Source organism: Branchiostoma floridae, chromosome 9 (assembly GCF_000003815.2).
Source record: "Branchiostoma floridae strain S238N-H82 chromosome 9, Bfl_VNyyK, whole genome shotgun sequence".
Lineage (NCBI taxonomy): Eukaryota > Metazoa > Chordata > Leptocardii > Amphioxiformes > Branchiostomatidae > Branchiostoma > Branchiostoma floridae.
The window spans coordinates 16,999,759-17,016,470 of NC_049987.1; the positions used below are offsets into that span (position 1 = coordinate 16,999,759).

At 37.5% G+C, this 16,712-nt stretch overlaps 1 protein-coding gene across 1 annotated transcript in view; it reads right to left on the reverse strand.

Moving 5' to 3' along the window:
• LOC118422231 (afadin-like) overlaps positions 1–16,712 on the reverse strand; it is a 68,566-nt gene that overhangs the window by 51,199 nt on the left and 655 nt on the right. Inside the window, exon 2 of the mRNA XM_035829747.1 lies at positions 3,038–3,236. Within this exon, the coding sequence (XP_035685640.1) occupies positions 3,038–3,236 (199 nt within the window). The remainder of the gene's footprint in view (positions 1–3,037; positions 3,237–16,712) is intronic.

A 16,712-nucleotide genomic window follows, 5' to 3' on the forward strand; every position in this document is an offset into this window, starting at 1 on the left:
GCATTACACATTTACCACCAATGTAACTCATGTCACCAATGACATTATCAAACTGAAATTCCAGCAGAAAAAGGATAAATTGGACTTTCCCTGCTGTCTTTACTTCACTTTCATCCTTTAGTTAAACTGAACACAACGTTGCAGGAATAGATCAAAACCAGCCAGTGTAACTTTCCCTAATCTTGCTTACAGCAAAGCCTTGGGTTTTCCATTCTCAACCTGGTTTCCATCAAGAAAAGGGTAGTGATTTATTTACTTCCACCATGGGGCATGTTTACTGTTCATTCCAGACAATGCAACTTCTCAAGACGTTAAACCTTTTTTCAAATTCAGCACTCTTACAATTAAATATGCTGAACTCTTCCTTATTGCAAATAATTGAGATAGTTGCTGTCAGGTTGAGTGAGTTCTATTTACAGTTGTTTGCTAGTTGTGGTGGCCATGTTAGGAGAGGTAGGATTAGGGGAGTGGGCGTCAGGGGAGCCTTGTTAGACCATATGGGACAAGGTTACCTGCCCGCAGAGGGACAACAACTATAAACATGCCACTCTGCTTAGGGAAGGATCTGTCAGTGAACTGCTACTGGGTAGAGCTTTCTACAACATGGAAAAAAAGAGTTCACACTCTTGAAAAGCTAAGAACAGAAAACCTGTACATCTTTACAATGTTTGCAGTTGTTTTACTTTTGTGGTAATATCTTATGGCAAAATTAGGACATTGTGTGTTCAGTATTTCTACTGTACTACAGAACTTTTATAGTAACGTGAATCCTAATGTTAGATATATTCTACCAAGATTTAAAACCTTAGTGTAAAAACAAGATTTGGAATGTTCAAAGAATGTCATCTCTAATACCAAGACTGCATGACCCACCTAATTGTTGAATCATGAGGTTCCCCTGGTTTAATTTAGACAGCTGTTCAACCACCAATAGCCTACAAGTTCACAAACTGGAAATGGTCTCATTTCAACTTTTTAAACCTCTGAAGATGTGACATGTAAGGTTGATGATAAAAAAGTATTACGTAATACTATTGTTTTTTGTTGTTTTTGTCATAAGGAAAGTTTGTTTTTTGCTAAAATTTGTTATAGTCATAAGACCAAGACTACATGAAATATTGTAATAGAGAAGGAGACACTGATAGTTTTACACTTCAAACATGACTTTTCCATCCTCTATACTTCGCTCAATTAGGCAGGGGTCAGTGCAATGATCTGTGAGGCCACAGCATATGTCCTTTTCTTCACACTGACACAACATTCCTGCCATTCTGAACACTGGACACTGAGCTTTCAAAACAATCCAGCGGAAGTCACACCATCAGGAAATATAGTAGGGCTGCCCTTGACTTCAGAAGGGGGCGTTTTAACATTTAACCTGCTAACATAGCAGTTTGGCATATAATCTATAATGTGTATTACCTTTGCATATATAGAAGGTTAAAAACTTGTCACTAAAAGTAAAACCTGCAGTGTTTTTCTTTTTTTAACATTTCAAAGCACCTTGAAAGTAACTGATTTTCAAACTATGACAGAACAAAATCTTCATGTCATTTGAAAATACATCATTTCCTCTGTCATATTTTATGCATTTTTGTCATAACATATTTTGTTACAGAGATATCTAAGTCAACTGTAACAAATAGTAGACATATCTTTTTGGACAATAACAGGACAAGGGACTTGAAAGAAAACAGGTACCATAATTTATTTATAAGGAAGATTTCCTCTTACTGTTGTGTATACACAAGGCAAAGAAAGGCTACAGTGTAATTGGTAAGAGTAAAATTCCCCTGAGACATTTATCCTTTAGATAGATAACTTTTGTCTAGTAGATCTATGGAAGCAGGAAATTAGACCAGAAAATCAAACTAATACCTCAATTTGTTGTGCTTTAAAGGAACAACAGTGGGTTTATCTCTTTATCTAAGATCTTAAGCAATGGTAGCACCTTTTCCGAGTCCCTGACAGGAAGAAAAGTGTTTGATGCATAATAAAGAAATATTTTAGATGGATTCCAAATGAAAAACTTCCTGTTCAGATGAAAGGGAACAGGGCGTGTTTAAGTATGCCCCACTGACAGGCCAAGGTTGTAGTGTAAGGAAAGGTATGCAGCGTGAAGAATGTGATTTTCCTATGTGAAAAGGAGTTTGTGTTAGGGGCAGTGTGTGGGCAGTGTGACATGGGACATGTGTCTGCAGTCAGCAACCCATTCACTAGCATGTACAGGGCTAGGGGTACTGTAAATGTATTTAAGTTCGCAGGGATTTAATTTCTCAGTAGTGGGAAAAGGGACTTTCAAGTTCACGGTAGCACCATGCACATAAGTTACTACAATGGAAAAATGTGCATGGTAAATGTGCGCGGTAAATTACTAAATGTGCATTGCAAAAACTGCGAACATAAAACCACCGTAAAAATTTCTGCATTTACAGTAACATACAGAATACCTGATGAGTCCTCTAGGTGAAATAGGCATGTTTTCAACAGTATTGGTGGGCTCATTAGTTTCTTATGTTGAGACCAAAATGGTTTGCACGTTTGAACATAGGAACTAAAAAGGGCTACAAAGAACTGTCACTGTTCTATTTGTTTTCTTTAAACTTTTAAAGGCTTCACTCAAAAATTAAAATGTCCAAGCACTTAGCCCCCTAGCAGCTCACATCAAAACTGCAAATTAAAAGAATATCGATCCCATATGAAACAATGATGCCTTTGAGAATTTGACTCTATAACTCCTGACATGAAGAGATGTGCTTGATTATTTATTCCGATCACATCTCCCCATAACCAATAACATTCCATCCCCCAATGATGATTGACAAGCACAAGGCTTGATGGAAAGGGTGGTGACAAGTCACATTGTCACAACAGGTTTTCAAAATTCACAAATATTTTGGAAAGTGAATGAAAAATGAACGACTATATACCTACACTTGTCTATCAGTATGTGTAGTTATCAACTTCTTAGCGATTTAATAATTGCAAATAAGATACCTACATTGCATTACTAAGAACAGCAATACAAAAATCTCACCTCCATTTGCATGAACTTCATACAGGCCATACACAGGCGTTGTCAACATCCGCATGTCTGGGCGGAATTTTTCCACCAAAGTCTCGATAACGGCAGCCGTTGTTGCCGTGCTGGATACGCGGATACACTTGGTGGTGACTCTTTCCTTGGAGTCTGTATCTTGGTGGAAGAAACGCATAACTCCATGGAACTCCAGGTCCTGTAAGATGAGAAACAATCCCGATCAGGCATGTATAAAGTATATCATATATTCTTATACATATTTAGTATACACAAGTTTATTCAAGTTTACAAAAGCTAAATTTCAAGTCAAGATAGAAGGAGAAATGACATGTTAAATTTTCAATGGCTCATACAATAATGTATCATTTATAATGTTTTTTTTTTTTTTTTGAGGCATCATTTTATGCAAAAATACATTCAAATAAACTCTACTGATATCACCAATCTTTCAAATCTAATTAAAAATACCATGTCCTCTGGATTAGAGAAATAATTGCATACATATCTCTTTTGGCTGCCATCCAATACCCTTGATTTGATTACTGTCCCATGGCGACAATTGCCTTGTAATATATGTGCCATAAAACGAGCACCTGTTTGGCCACAAGGCACACCAATATTTTACAACCTAACCAGCCACAATTATATAGCAAATATATCATAACAAGAACCTCCCAGGAAAACCTAGATGCTATCATTACCTAGATGCTATCATTGCAACACAGAACACAATTTTGATTTTAACTTCTCAAGCTAAATTCTTCATAATTCCAACTTGAATCAATTTCATTTTTGTCCTTAATACAAAGCACAGTAACAGAACTTGAAGTGAATTGCCTCCAAGTGAATACATACTGTATATCATGCTCTCAAAAAGAGCTACAAACATGTAAACTAACTTCACACTGTACACAAACCTAGTAACAGTGATCCTGTATGTGAGAAAAGCTATATCTCCCATTAGACCCCCAAAACATATGCTTTTAACTTCTAAGTGCGTGCCATTCAGTGGCCCCATTACAGAATTGCCCATGCTTGAATGCTCCAATGTCACTGTAAAAGCCAAGCAGAAACTTGATGTGGACAAGCACACAAAGGAATTTCCCCCTTTGTTCGGGCATTGCTTGGTACAAACTTCTACTTGGGTGGACAGACGTGGCACATCTAGACCCTTGCACCTGCGTAGTATAGTACTAACTGGTAGCAAAAATAACCCAAAACATTTCAGGTAAGCACAAGCATTTCCTGAAGATGTAATTAAAAGACAACAATATATAATAGCGTGGCATGTTATCAAATGTCATTCTGCATTTGTGTAAAGTTCTGTTTACATCAACTCCAACCTCAAATTCCTTTCCTAACCAAATTATGTCTTTACCATTCTGTCTATAGACATAAAAATTACATTTGCCATAAATGTTTCCAATGGTTTCCCACCAAATTTGAAACTTTTAATCTGTTTTTAATAGCCTTCTTCTCTGACCCAAATGAACAGGCATCCATGGAAATTCCATGTTGCATTCCAACCCAAATTCTTCCCATATACAGACCTCTTTTCAAAGAGAGTCATTGACTTGTGGGTGAATGGTTGCCATTCAAACATCATGAGAATGCTTTACAAAAACAAAATCACTGAAAACTGCCTGGAATGGAATGACAAAGTGAAGGAGTGTCTTGTTAATTGTTTTACAAACTGCTAATAGTTTAGCAATTGGGTGCAAGTTCACATAATGACCCCCTTAGACAATGGTTGCTCCCCATGCCTAATGAGTTGTGAATATGTACAATGTGATGCCCCACCCCCTAGGAGGTAGCCCTCTTTGTTTACATTTCAGGGTTGGAGTAAACAAAAGTGATACAGTCAGCAGTCATGGGAGATGGGCTGGGAATGTCCAGATCTACATGACATACAAATCTTGCATGCTTTTCTCTGACCTGGGCAAGAAATGCCCAACTCCAACCTGTAACTTGTAAACAAAAACAGAAATCACAAGAAAATGTCAACAGTCCATAAATATCTAACGTCTAAATGCTGTGTTGTGGAAAACTAAAAGGTATATGTACATATGGACATTACAGCTTAATACTTGTAATAAAACATGTCATGAATTATGATCTCCAATGTTCACACTTTGGAGCAGTATATCTATTGACACTGTGCATACCCGGTACATGCTTGCCAATGTTCAACTTTTATGAACGTGCAAAAATATATTGATATTGCTTTCCACAATCTGCAATTGAACATAAAATTACGTAAAACTAATTGAACATAGCACTTTGCTATATTACTAGGTTTAGTAGATAATCCTTTGAGTAAGTAGAAGTGTAAAACTTTGCGTATGAAGTCAATCTTTGGAAAAAATGGCCATGCTCTCAAGGTCTTGGTTGTGCAACACCTGATTAAAACTAAGATTTTATGGCAAGAAATTTATGCCTGCGAAATTGTTTGAGCCAAAAGAGGACCAACACATTTTGTACGCAATATTACAATGGTACAAATGTCACGTAACATCTTAAACTTTCCATTATCTTTCATAAGGCATAGCAATGCAAATCTACATGGTCATGCCATTTTCAAGGACACAAAAAAAAAGGTATTCACTTAGCATCCTTAGCAAGTTCACCAGTGAAATACTCAGTACTGTCTAAATTTACACGAGGGGATTACAGTGCAATCTCCCACAAAGACACAGGCTTTCCACAATATTACCAGTACAAAAGAACACATAATTCTTCTGCACAATCTAATAAACAGCTACAGAAAACTGTATCTACCAAAGTGCCCTGAAGAGTATCAACCCTCTACCTAAGTAATAAGGGTTTATCTCTGCACAATTAATATTTGCTACCTCATTTGTCAGAGCAAAAGGTTCAAAGGGTTTACAATTAATAGCCTGGAAACTGGCCTCTGAAGTCTGATGTCACAGTTACTCTGCTGTTACTATGTGTGTCAGACGTGTACCTACCGTGAATGCTGGACAGTCCATGGTTATCCAACTTTTTGTTTTTACCTGTCACCATTATCTAATACAGTAGACGCCAATTAATTGCACAACGGATAATCGCACACTTTTATTAATTGCACGAAATCCCAAAATTTTGTGGTGGTGCAGTCAAGCTTAATAACTTCGCTTTTTTGCATCATTCGGATAATTGCATGAAATGCACTGGCAAATGGGGGGTGCAATTAAGCGGCTTCTACTGTACTGTGCAGTGTGCCATCTCCTGTTTCAAATACTGTGCAGTCCCTACGTGTTCCCTCCCATGCCGTGAATACTGTACAGCCCCCAGTTATTTCACGATGTGTGCCCTCCCCCTGCCATGACAGATGTGTGCAGTTCATGACTGGCTGGCTTACATCCTGCCACTGCCACCAAATTGAATTGACAATTCATCAAAGTCTGCTCCCAACATTGATGTAATTATGAGTCTGGACCTCTACTGTAACAGAAGTCACACCAAACAAACATCAAATGTAATAGCATACCCGTCCCTCATGAATGGAGAACAGAAATACCCCTTGTAATATGCAAAACTAACTGTCTCAAACATTTGTTCACAAAGAAATGTCTGTAAAGTTACAAATAACACAGTGCAATTTCCTCTAATGTTTGAACTACAGCCTGAGATTTATCTAAGTGACAAAGAAAAGCACCTGTTCATATCAGGTTTGGTGTTGCATGGGAAGTACGGACCATTAATTTGACCAAGGTCTTCTGCAATATCATAAATAATACATACCTCTTAAAATATTCATACTCATAACACTATGAAATAGCAACATTCTCATACGTTCAGCATCATCTTTTTAAGAGCAGAAAGAAAAGGAACGAAGCCATTGAAAGACGTCTAACTTATACTAGTCTACGGTAAAAACAAAGGTGGCAGTACTAGTTCTACAGTTACTCTGTTGTGTCTCTCCTGATTTATGACCTGAGAACATGACCCCTGATTGGTATTGATCCTTCAACAGGGTTCATAAAGCAAGAGGGACAATCCAGTAGGGGGGTCTCTGACCCAGATCTATTCACACAATGCAGGTGGAACTGAAAAGAGGTACAATATTTACACTGTACCCCACTAATATCAGTATGTTCATAAAAAGGCCATACAAACTTGATTTTGTGAACAACTAATAAAGATTTTGTGACGTCACCTCACTAGTTCCTATTCAACGGGTTAGTTAGATCAGTTGAATGACAGTTACATTGTACTAATATAGTCTTTCATCTTGAAGTTCTCCTCTTAGGGGCAAAGAGTACATTTTTCATTTGAAGCAAGTTCAAGCAACCTGTTACCAGGGACCACTTGCCTAAAAACTACCTTGAACTTATTTGGCATACTCATCAAGACCGACATATGGAAACAAATTAAATTTGTATTGCCTCATCACAAATACAGCCTTTCATTTTTGGCTACAAATTAATCACACAAATCATTTGACTTCTGGCTCATAAAGCTATTACTGCCTACAGGGACAATCCATTCAAAATGAGGTGAAGAGAAAATGCAGCATTCTCAAAATGAACTTGAAGGAAAAAGTTTTAACACATCCTGAATGTTAGCTGCGTGCCATATTTTCTCCAATAATATCATTATAAGCAATCACTGAGTATGTCCTCTCTGAAATGTACCCGATCTGAGTTGGTATTATTTGCGAAAAAGTACCATCAGTAGTATATTCAATAGACGCTTACAGTTCAGTTCAGTTCAGACGCTTACCATCGGTACTTATTTGTAACATCATAGAAACGGAAAAGATAACGTGATTAATTATGTGTCATTATAATAAACTTTTCCATCAATCACTGTCAGATATATTATAATGTTGCAGACAATATGATTATGAATCAATATCAATCCAATGAATAAACACAAAACAAATTGTTGATTAAAACTGTAAGAAGAGAGTTGTGAAGTTTAATCTCAAGACACACACCTTCTCAAGGCCAACTAACAAAAGGATTTCTCAGCTCTGTGGTTTTCCTTGCCCTTGACTAGTGACCCAAAGGACTGCAAACACAGTCTGAGACTACAATTAAGAATGCCCCTGATTCAAAAGGTTGAGACCCCTGTGCAATGCCTCACACAGGGGAATCACTCTTTCTTTTCTGAGACTAGAGGGAAAAGCTTGTTAGGTTTTCAGATTTTTCCCTTTTATTAATAGGCTTTTCAACCAATAATTTTAGATTTTACATCAACCATGTACCTTCTCCATGAAAATAAAACAAATTTCTCAGGGTAACATGGAACAAAGTTATCATGATTAAAGTCAGACAACTGTCAAGAAAATACTATAATCTAACCTCTATGGACAAAGGGTCACTTTGCCTGAAGTAGAACTGGAGGGGGTTGACTGATTTTTAACCCACATTGCTAGTGGGCAGGGCTGAAAAGGTCATGACCATCTGACCCTTGGTGCTACTCTGTGGTTACCTGGGATGACAAGTGAAACAGGTGTGACATGGCTTACTGCAGATGTCTGCACACAAAAACCTGAGATTTCTAATTGAAATATGTTTTTTTTTCACAGTTTAACACCAATTTAACAAACTAATAGTAGTATAACAGTTTTAAGCCAATACTTCATACACTACGTGTATATTACAGATATCAGATACACATCTTTTTCTTAGTCTACTTTTGTATTGTATTGATAGTCTAAATTCCCACAATAGCTACTCAGCCTACTGGCAAAAACATTCTTGTGTCCTCTCATATTTTTCAGCATCTTAGACTTTTTTACCCCTTGAATAAACTAATTGGGCCAAACTAATTACAAACAACTAATACCCTAGACAGAAATGTCTATAAAAAAAGACTGGTTGCCCCTACTAGTATAACCTACTTGAAAAAAAAATGTTGTATACAATTTATTTTCTACATTACAAAACAGTCAATTTTCAGATTTATTTTCAATTAGACTGAGTTCAAAAGACTTTCTTTACAGTCCAAATTGTTACTCAATTGTATTTTTTCCAATACCTGACCCTCACAAGATGTTTACAACAATAATTTTTTGGTAGCTGCTTTGCATCTGAGTTGCTCCCATTGTCATTATAATATACAACATGTTAGGCAGGTTTGCTTGTCAAGAAGCAATAGGTTTACTTGATGAATTAGCTAGTCTTTTGTTCAAATATCTACTAGTTGGTCTTGGGTATTGTTTCTGTCTTTTATCCTTTTTACTATTTTAGTCAAGAAATTATCCATTTGAATAGGAAATTAGCTTGGTAGATGTGGTCTGCCTAAACACCACAAACGACCACAAACGACCACAAACGACCACAAACGACTCTAATATGCAGTGTATATGGGCCAAAAACCTTGTGTGGCGCTCTGGAGACATTGTTTACACATTTATGAATTTAAAAAAACTCAGCAAGTCCTGCGTATTCACCAGTTATTTTAAGTTAGTCCGCCGGTTTCTTACGAATCTTAGTACTGAATAATCTATATCCAAGAAAATCATCAGTGTAAGAGGAGTAAACATTCATGACAGTGTAAGTAATAAATTGGTAGTTTCCAACATCATTTTTCTAGCCACATGTTCAGATGCCACACTTTTCTGAAGAGACAATAGAACAAAAACACCTGCTGAAGGACAAAAGAAATTAGGAGACCACATAGCTCCAGGCTGGGCAGTGAGAAGCTTTCCCACACTATCTTTGTTTGAGGCAAGTTAATTACTAACAAGTTACTGTAAATGCAGAAATGTTCGCGGTGGATTAATGTTCGGGGCTTTTCGCGGTGACCACTTCACCGCGAATCTTAAACCACCGCGGATATTTTTCTATTATGATATTAGATTGCAGTCTATGGTGTTACCGCGTACTTAAATCCATCGCGAAAAGTCCTTTTCCCCCTACCGCGAAATTAAATCCCCGGGAACTTAAATACATTTACAGTATATCACGTGATATTCATTATGCGTATACTGCATTTCACCCCCCCCCCCCCCTTACAACTTTACTGAAGGTATACAACAAGACACTTGATGGAAGTCAGGTCATGACATACTGATGAATGACAGACATAGGGCACAAACCATTCCTGACTGTATTGTTGACTTCTATCAAATCATTGTAATTTACTAATTACTTGGCTTTGTTGTAGATTGAATTCTACAGATAGTCTGAGGGTCATTCATTCCAGAAGAGAACACAAGGGAGGTGGAAGGATCAAGCCTACTGTGTGGTTGAAGGTTTCCTTACATTTCTCAGGAGAAAACCTACTGTTTTCCCACAGGGTAACACAGCTGGGCAAGTGATTTTGGGGCTGGCAACTCTGGCCCTTATTACAGATTACAGTTTCAGGGATGAACCTTTATGTCACACATAACAGACTTAACTTGATAAAGTCATATTCTGGGTGAATGTGATCAAATTCAGGGAAGTAAACTGGAGATAGGACAAATTACAGGCATTCATGGGAAGGTCCTCAATGTGTGACATGTGAAGGGTATGGAAAATGATACCGCTGATTACCTTTCAGATCAGCAGTTAGCATAAATTTGTACAGTTCTTTCTTCTTTTTCTGGAAGCTTTTATACTGGAACCTCACAAGATTAAAGCTGACAGAGATATTCAGTACATAATCCATTCCACGTCCTGCCCCAGGCAATTGTGGTAACCTGACTGTTCCAGACACTGCTCCTACAGGGATGCCCAAACATTCACATCATCTTTTAGTTTTATGCAAAGACAACTGTACTTTCGGAACCATGAAATGTAACATTTTAGCATATTTTCAAGTTTGCATCAAACTTTCACAAAATGGCAAATTGATTGAATAACAACTTGAGGAATAAACAAACATACAATATCTTCTTTAAATCTAAATCCCTTAATTTGTTCCATAATTCATGCTCTGGTACTTGGTATAACATGTCCTTTTGCAAAACTGCTGAATGATCTTACAAACTAAAACTAGTAAAAGAGAGGCAGTTGATTGGTATATCATGTACCTAGATTGGTTTTCAACTTTGTAGTTTGAGTTGACAGCATATCCAGAAAAGCAGCTGTCAATCCTGTGTCCAAACTTGCACTCTTCCTTCAGCAAGCATGCAAGACATTATCTGCTTAGATGGTTCAAATAATAGTACAAAGCTTCATTCAATTCCACCTACAAAGAGTAACCACCCAAACTAATCCGAACTTCCCTCCCTTGACCTTACTAGACCTCATAAATCATTGAATTTTGCATGCCTGATTTCCCCTACAAAGTCACAATGACTCAGAGGTCAGTTCTTCACCTGTTGTAGGATGTAGTGCTTTAACTCTGGCCGGATTCCTCTCTCCTAACCCTTCATTATAGGCTCATAGCAAACAGCATGTTTCCTATTGACTGATTTCCACACAGGTCTGCACAGGAAGTACAGTCTTGAAATGAAACACAGGCTCAAGTTCTAGATTTTTGTCTATGGCATGTCCCAAAGGTTTTAAAAATAAAAACAAGTAAGAGTACACAGAAATACTTTTTGAATGTTTTACATTGAAAATTGTATGCATTAGTCTAAAGCTACAAGATGAATTAACATTCATTGAAAGCCACACATTATGCTTAATAAACATGAACACTTCATAAGGTTGATTACGTCTACCTTCACAACTTCTCACAAACATGATTAGATTAGCAGAACAGATGTTACTTCAAGGATGCACAATACAATGTGCCTCCCACAGAACTCAAGGTAATGACGTCTTTGTCCTTGCAGGAAGAAAGACACATTTACCAAAAAGCCCTTGATACATACAAAAAACATTCTACAGCAACTGAATTCTTCACTGAACACCCACAATATATACAAGTCAAGAGCTGCGAACATCTGTCATTTAATGTTAATAAACATCTATGAATCACAATTGAAAAATTTATGGCTTTACGTCATTCTATTACATCATATACTAACGTAAGTGGGGTGATTTTCTATCAGTGATAATTTCTACAAATCCTACAATACAGTAACAAGGTCTGGCTGGTACAGTACTTTTGTGTTGTTTGCGGATTGTCAGTAGTGAGGAATGTACTTCCTGTGGGGGACTTCTGTGATTGACATAGCAGGGGCAGGATGTATCTGAATGGCCAAACGATCAGTCATGGTGATGTTATGTGTAATTTGGGACTTTTAGACCAAGAAATTACAACTCTCCTCAAGCATTTCACTTCCTTACATGATTATCCTACAGGCTTACTTTGAATCTTCCAGATGCCCATGCTTTTTCCATGAACAGAAAACTCTGAGCACTGACACCTACTTTCACCACCTAACCTCAAATTAAAAATCTTGATAAAAATTTGTTTGATCTCAAAAATTTCCCCCACAAGAGAAAATTGTAACAACCAATTTATGAATTGTTAACTGATTCATAACATTCGTCCATACAAACAAACCTTCAGCTGCTAGGAAACAAAAAAGCCAAGTTACACTGGAAAAGGTAATGAATTGTCAGCTATCAACAAATAGAGGTTGAAGTCAGGGTTATTTCTGGTGTACATGTCTGACCCTGTCCCCATCCACAGGAATGTATGATGTCACAGATAGCCCCACCCTTCTGGGACAAACACACCATCACTTCCAAGCAGATGTTAGTAGGGACAAATGTTTTCTGACTGCAGGCATCCACCTTTCTCTGATAGGTTTAGAAGGGCTGAGGTGAGATTGAAAGCCATTGCCGTTTTATTCCCAAAATCTGGTTGGTGGAGCTAAAACAATAGCTATCAACAAAGTTCACACCAAAAATCTAAATGTTTGTAGTTTCTTTCCTATTTTCCTTTCGATTCGAAAAGTTGGTGCCATCAGCCATCCAATCTTGTTTCTTCACTATCTATCATATACCAAACTGTGGGTTGAGTAAACAAATCATATAAACATCAGTCAGGATTAACAAACAACAGTTTAGTATTACCCACATGTAAATAAATCCCCCTGACCTACCAAGAGTGCCAAACACCAGCATCACACCAGTACACACTTGTCTATTTGTTGCTATGTTTGGACATGCTGATAATAATATCTGGTGTCAGCCTGGGAAAAAACTTTGAGGACACGAGCTCACAATTTGGTCTTGTGGGTAGCAATGCTACTTCTGAAAACACACTGACACAGATCCAAACACACTCGATGGAGTTCATGGTACTGGTGTGGGCTGCTAATGTGTTATCCTTTTCTTTAACAGATGTACGGATTCAATTAGTGCTTATATAATGAAACAGAACTTGACCTGGATGCTTGATGGCTATGAACAAGGACAATACACAACTCTCTAGACAGTAACGTCACCTGTGATTCTCATTTGTACAGAACAATGGCTAGCCTTATACTTATCTGACTGTACAGTATGTTCCCTTTCACTTTGACAATGTGTACATTCATTGTCAAGGGGAAGGAGAGCTTCAGCTTTGTCAGAATGTGTATAGTCCTCACCCAAAATCAACATTACTGGACAGGAGAAGAAACACTGGAGCTTTGTTTGTACTGAAGAGAAAGGAAGTTTTCAAGAATGAAATCCTATTGTGACTATCAGGCATACTATTTTCATTTTTTCTAGGATGTTCCAAAACACACTTAATTTAAAGTGGTTTCAAGCAGCTTGCCTTTAGCTGGACAGAAGGAATAAATGACCAAACCTAAACAATCCTTGGGCAGTCGCCCCTGAATACAGAAAGTCTCACGCAGGATTAGGTTTTGATCCGCTCATCCCCTAAAACTTTGTTCAACTATTCCAGTGTCCCTGAGACTAGATTTATAAAAAGTTAAGACATTACATATGTAAGCAGTACACCTAGCTGCCTGTATCATAAGTACAACAGTCTCTCGGTTTGGCTTTGCGAACAACAACAGTACAGTTTATAACCAATATGCATCAAGATATGTGGCATAATAATTTATGTAAACATCTCTGTATGAAAAAAGATTTTATTCACATGAAGACACTTAATTCAAAATCAACAACCACGACATAATTTAAATAAAATATCCTTAGCTAAGCTGCTTCCAATGTTCCATTCCACATATTCAATATCATTTCCAGATACAAATCATTTCGACATGAGCATAAAAATTGGTCACAACCCATGCAGCTGTGCTTTTAATTGAGCACGAAATGTTGGCAGATATTCAAGACCTTGAAAGAAATTTCAAAAGTATGTATGCCCCACTGCAATGGAGAAAACATGCCAACCTATCACGCCCAAATATATAGGCTACGCCCCTCCAGATGTCAACTTGTAACCTCTATGTTTGTGCCACCATGCATACATGAAGACAAAAGTGCCAGAAAAAAATGCCAGACTGTTTGTGATGAATAAAATAATAGACTTGTATCTAACAAATAAATAATCTATACCAGTCCAGAAAAGAATAAGAAATAGCCACTATTTATGATTTTTTTTCATAGCTGATTTTAGACGAGATACTCCGACAAAAAGCTTACAATTCTATATGCTGGGTTGACGATGTGTAATATTTTTTGGGCTACTATATGACCAGACCAATCATATTCATACATGTGTCAGTTGATCAACATATGTATGCATTTATACAGAAAGAAAAACATGCCACACAACATGATACATAACTCCCTAACAGCCTTAGGATACCTTCAATACCAATAACTGACATCATCAATTAATCATTGACTGCAATAAAAAGGTTCAATAAAACTGGATCCAATAAAAAACCTTTACAGTTAACAATAGAAGTTGCTTGCATAATGTGAAAGGGCCAAAGGGGCGGTGTAGTATTTGATGACAATAACCAAGGAACTCACTGCTTGCAAAATTCATCCCGTCATTCATATTTTTCTTATTCCCAAGATTATGGTAGTTGACACTGCACAGGCTATAGAACATGAATTATATCAAACTATTATGATATCACTGATATCAGACTTTTTCAAAGTTCAGTCCAGGTTGTGCTCTAATTCCATTACTTCATAATCAATACTAGTACTGCCCTAATACCATTAGCCAAGTCTCCCTGTACTGCTGTCCAGTGAAAGGCTCAGTGCACAGGCACATCGACCAAACTTGCTTCCAAATCAAACCTACACCACCAGAAACACTTAGGTCACTCTTTCCCCACCATTCTGGAGACCGCAGGGATCAATAAACAGGAGCAATTGAAAGGTTGACTTTATGGGCAAGCTGGTCACCGAAGGCAAGACCAGTATGAGAATGTAAGGGGCACCCTGTCTAGACCATTAAAGACATGTTTAGCACCTCTGACCGGGGATTGCTTTCAGGTAGATGGCACAAGATTGGGTAGAGGCAAGGGTTGTGTCTGCTTGTGCATGTTCTAGCACTTTGGTTACATGATTCATCACAGTATCACGGCAACATCTTTGTATCATAGCCATGATATAGTTCTAACCATACTGTGAGTCATTTCAGTATGACTATTCAATCTTAGTTTTATGAAGAGTAAAATTGTAACAGCTTGAGAGTGAAGCCATTGTGACTGGAAGCCATTTGACTGTCTCCTATAAAGCATAAAAACACTAATCAGTAAGTAGAGCACTGGAGAGCGTCTCCAGAGCATGAACAGTTTTACTTTATCATCAATATATCCATTTGTCACTGCCGACATCACCAATGCATGGCAAAATTCTGGAAAGCTACCAACATATGATACTGTATTACAATAGACCTGTTTCTGTTAGCCTGCTTTGGGCTGATAACACAAATTACTAGTAGCTTGCTACAAACACATGCACTTTCTACTGAAGTAAACAGGTTACTAATTACTTTTACATCCTATTTTAAACGTGTTGTGCGTGCTTCTTGTGAGCCATGTAACAGTTTAAGGTTGTGTTTTGTGATGAATAACACTATAATTCCTGCTATTCAGTCTCATCTTTCTTATGCAACTACTAGTACTTTTGCAACGGTAGATTCATCAAACAGACCCATGTATAATTTTGAATTACGCCCTTGTCATAAGCTATTCCTAGGTCAACAGGCATTAGGGGTAAAATAATTGGCCATCTGACAAGTATGCCTCAGGCATAAGGCTAGGACAGATCATGTGTCAAACACTCATTGTGCAAAAACAAGAGGGCATCGGCATTCCTTTTCATGGAAGCAGGGTACGTAAATATCTGTACAAAACATGTAAACCACCGCAGTTCAAATTTGAAAATGTCATGGATGACCTTTTCTTCGTTTTCTACTGGAAACTATAAACATTAAGGTTTGGGCTGTGCTAGCAGATTTCTAACAAGACACAAATAAAGCAGCCTTTACTATGTAAACATATGATACATGTACTGTACCAAACAAGCCCACAAGCTATCTAAATCCCCCTCCCCAATATGCATATGCATCGCTTCCTTTATACTGGTATATCCGGAAGTTTTTCGGATGGAATTGGGAGGCGACCCACCCATAATATTCCCATTATGGTCTCGCCCTACAAATTTTAAAACCGAACCAAAACTATCCCTACGTTACTATAAAATTATACAATGTTCAGACATTCATTCAGAAGTGAAAAGTATGTTTCTGACTTTGGAAAGGATATACAATTTTCCTGTGACTGTCTAACAAATGGAAAGAGTGGAAATCGTTAAGGTTGTAGATTCTTATCTGGTCTCGGATGAGTAAGAATTCAAAACTGCTCCCACCACAAGCAGACGATAAAAATGGCACACTAGACCCTTGAAAATAG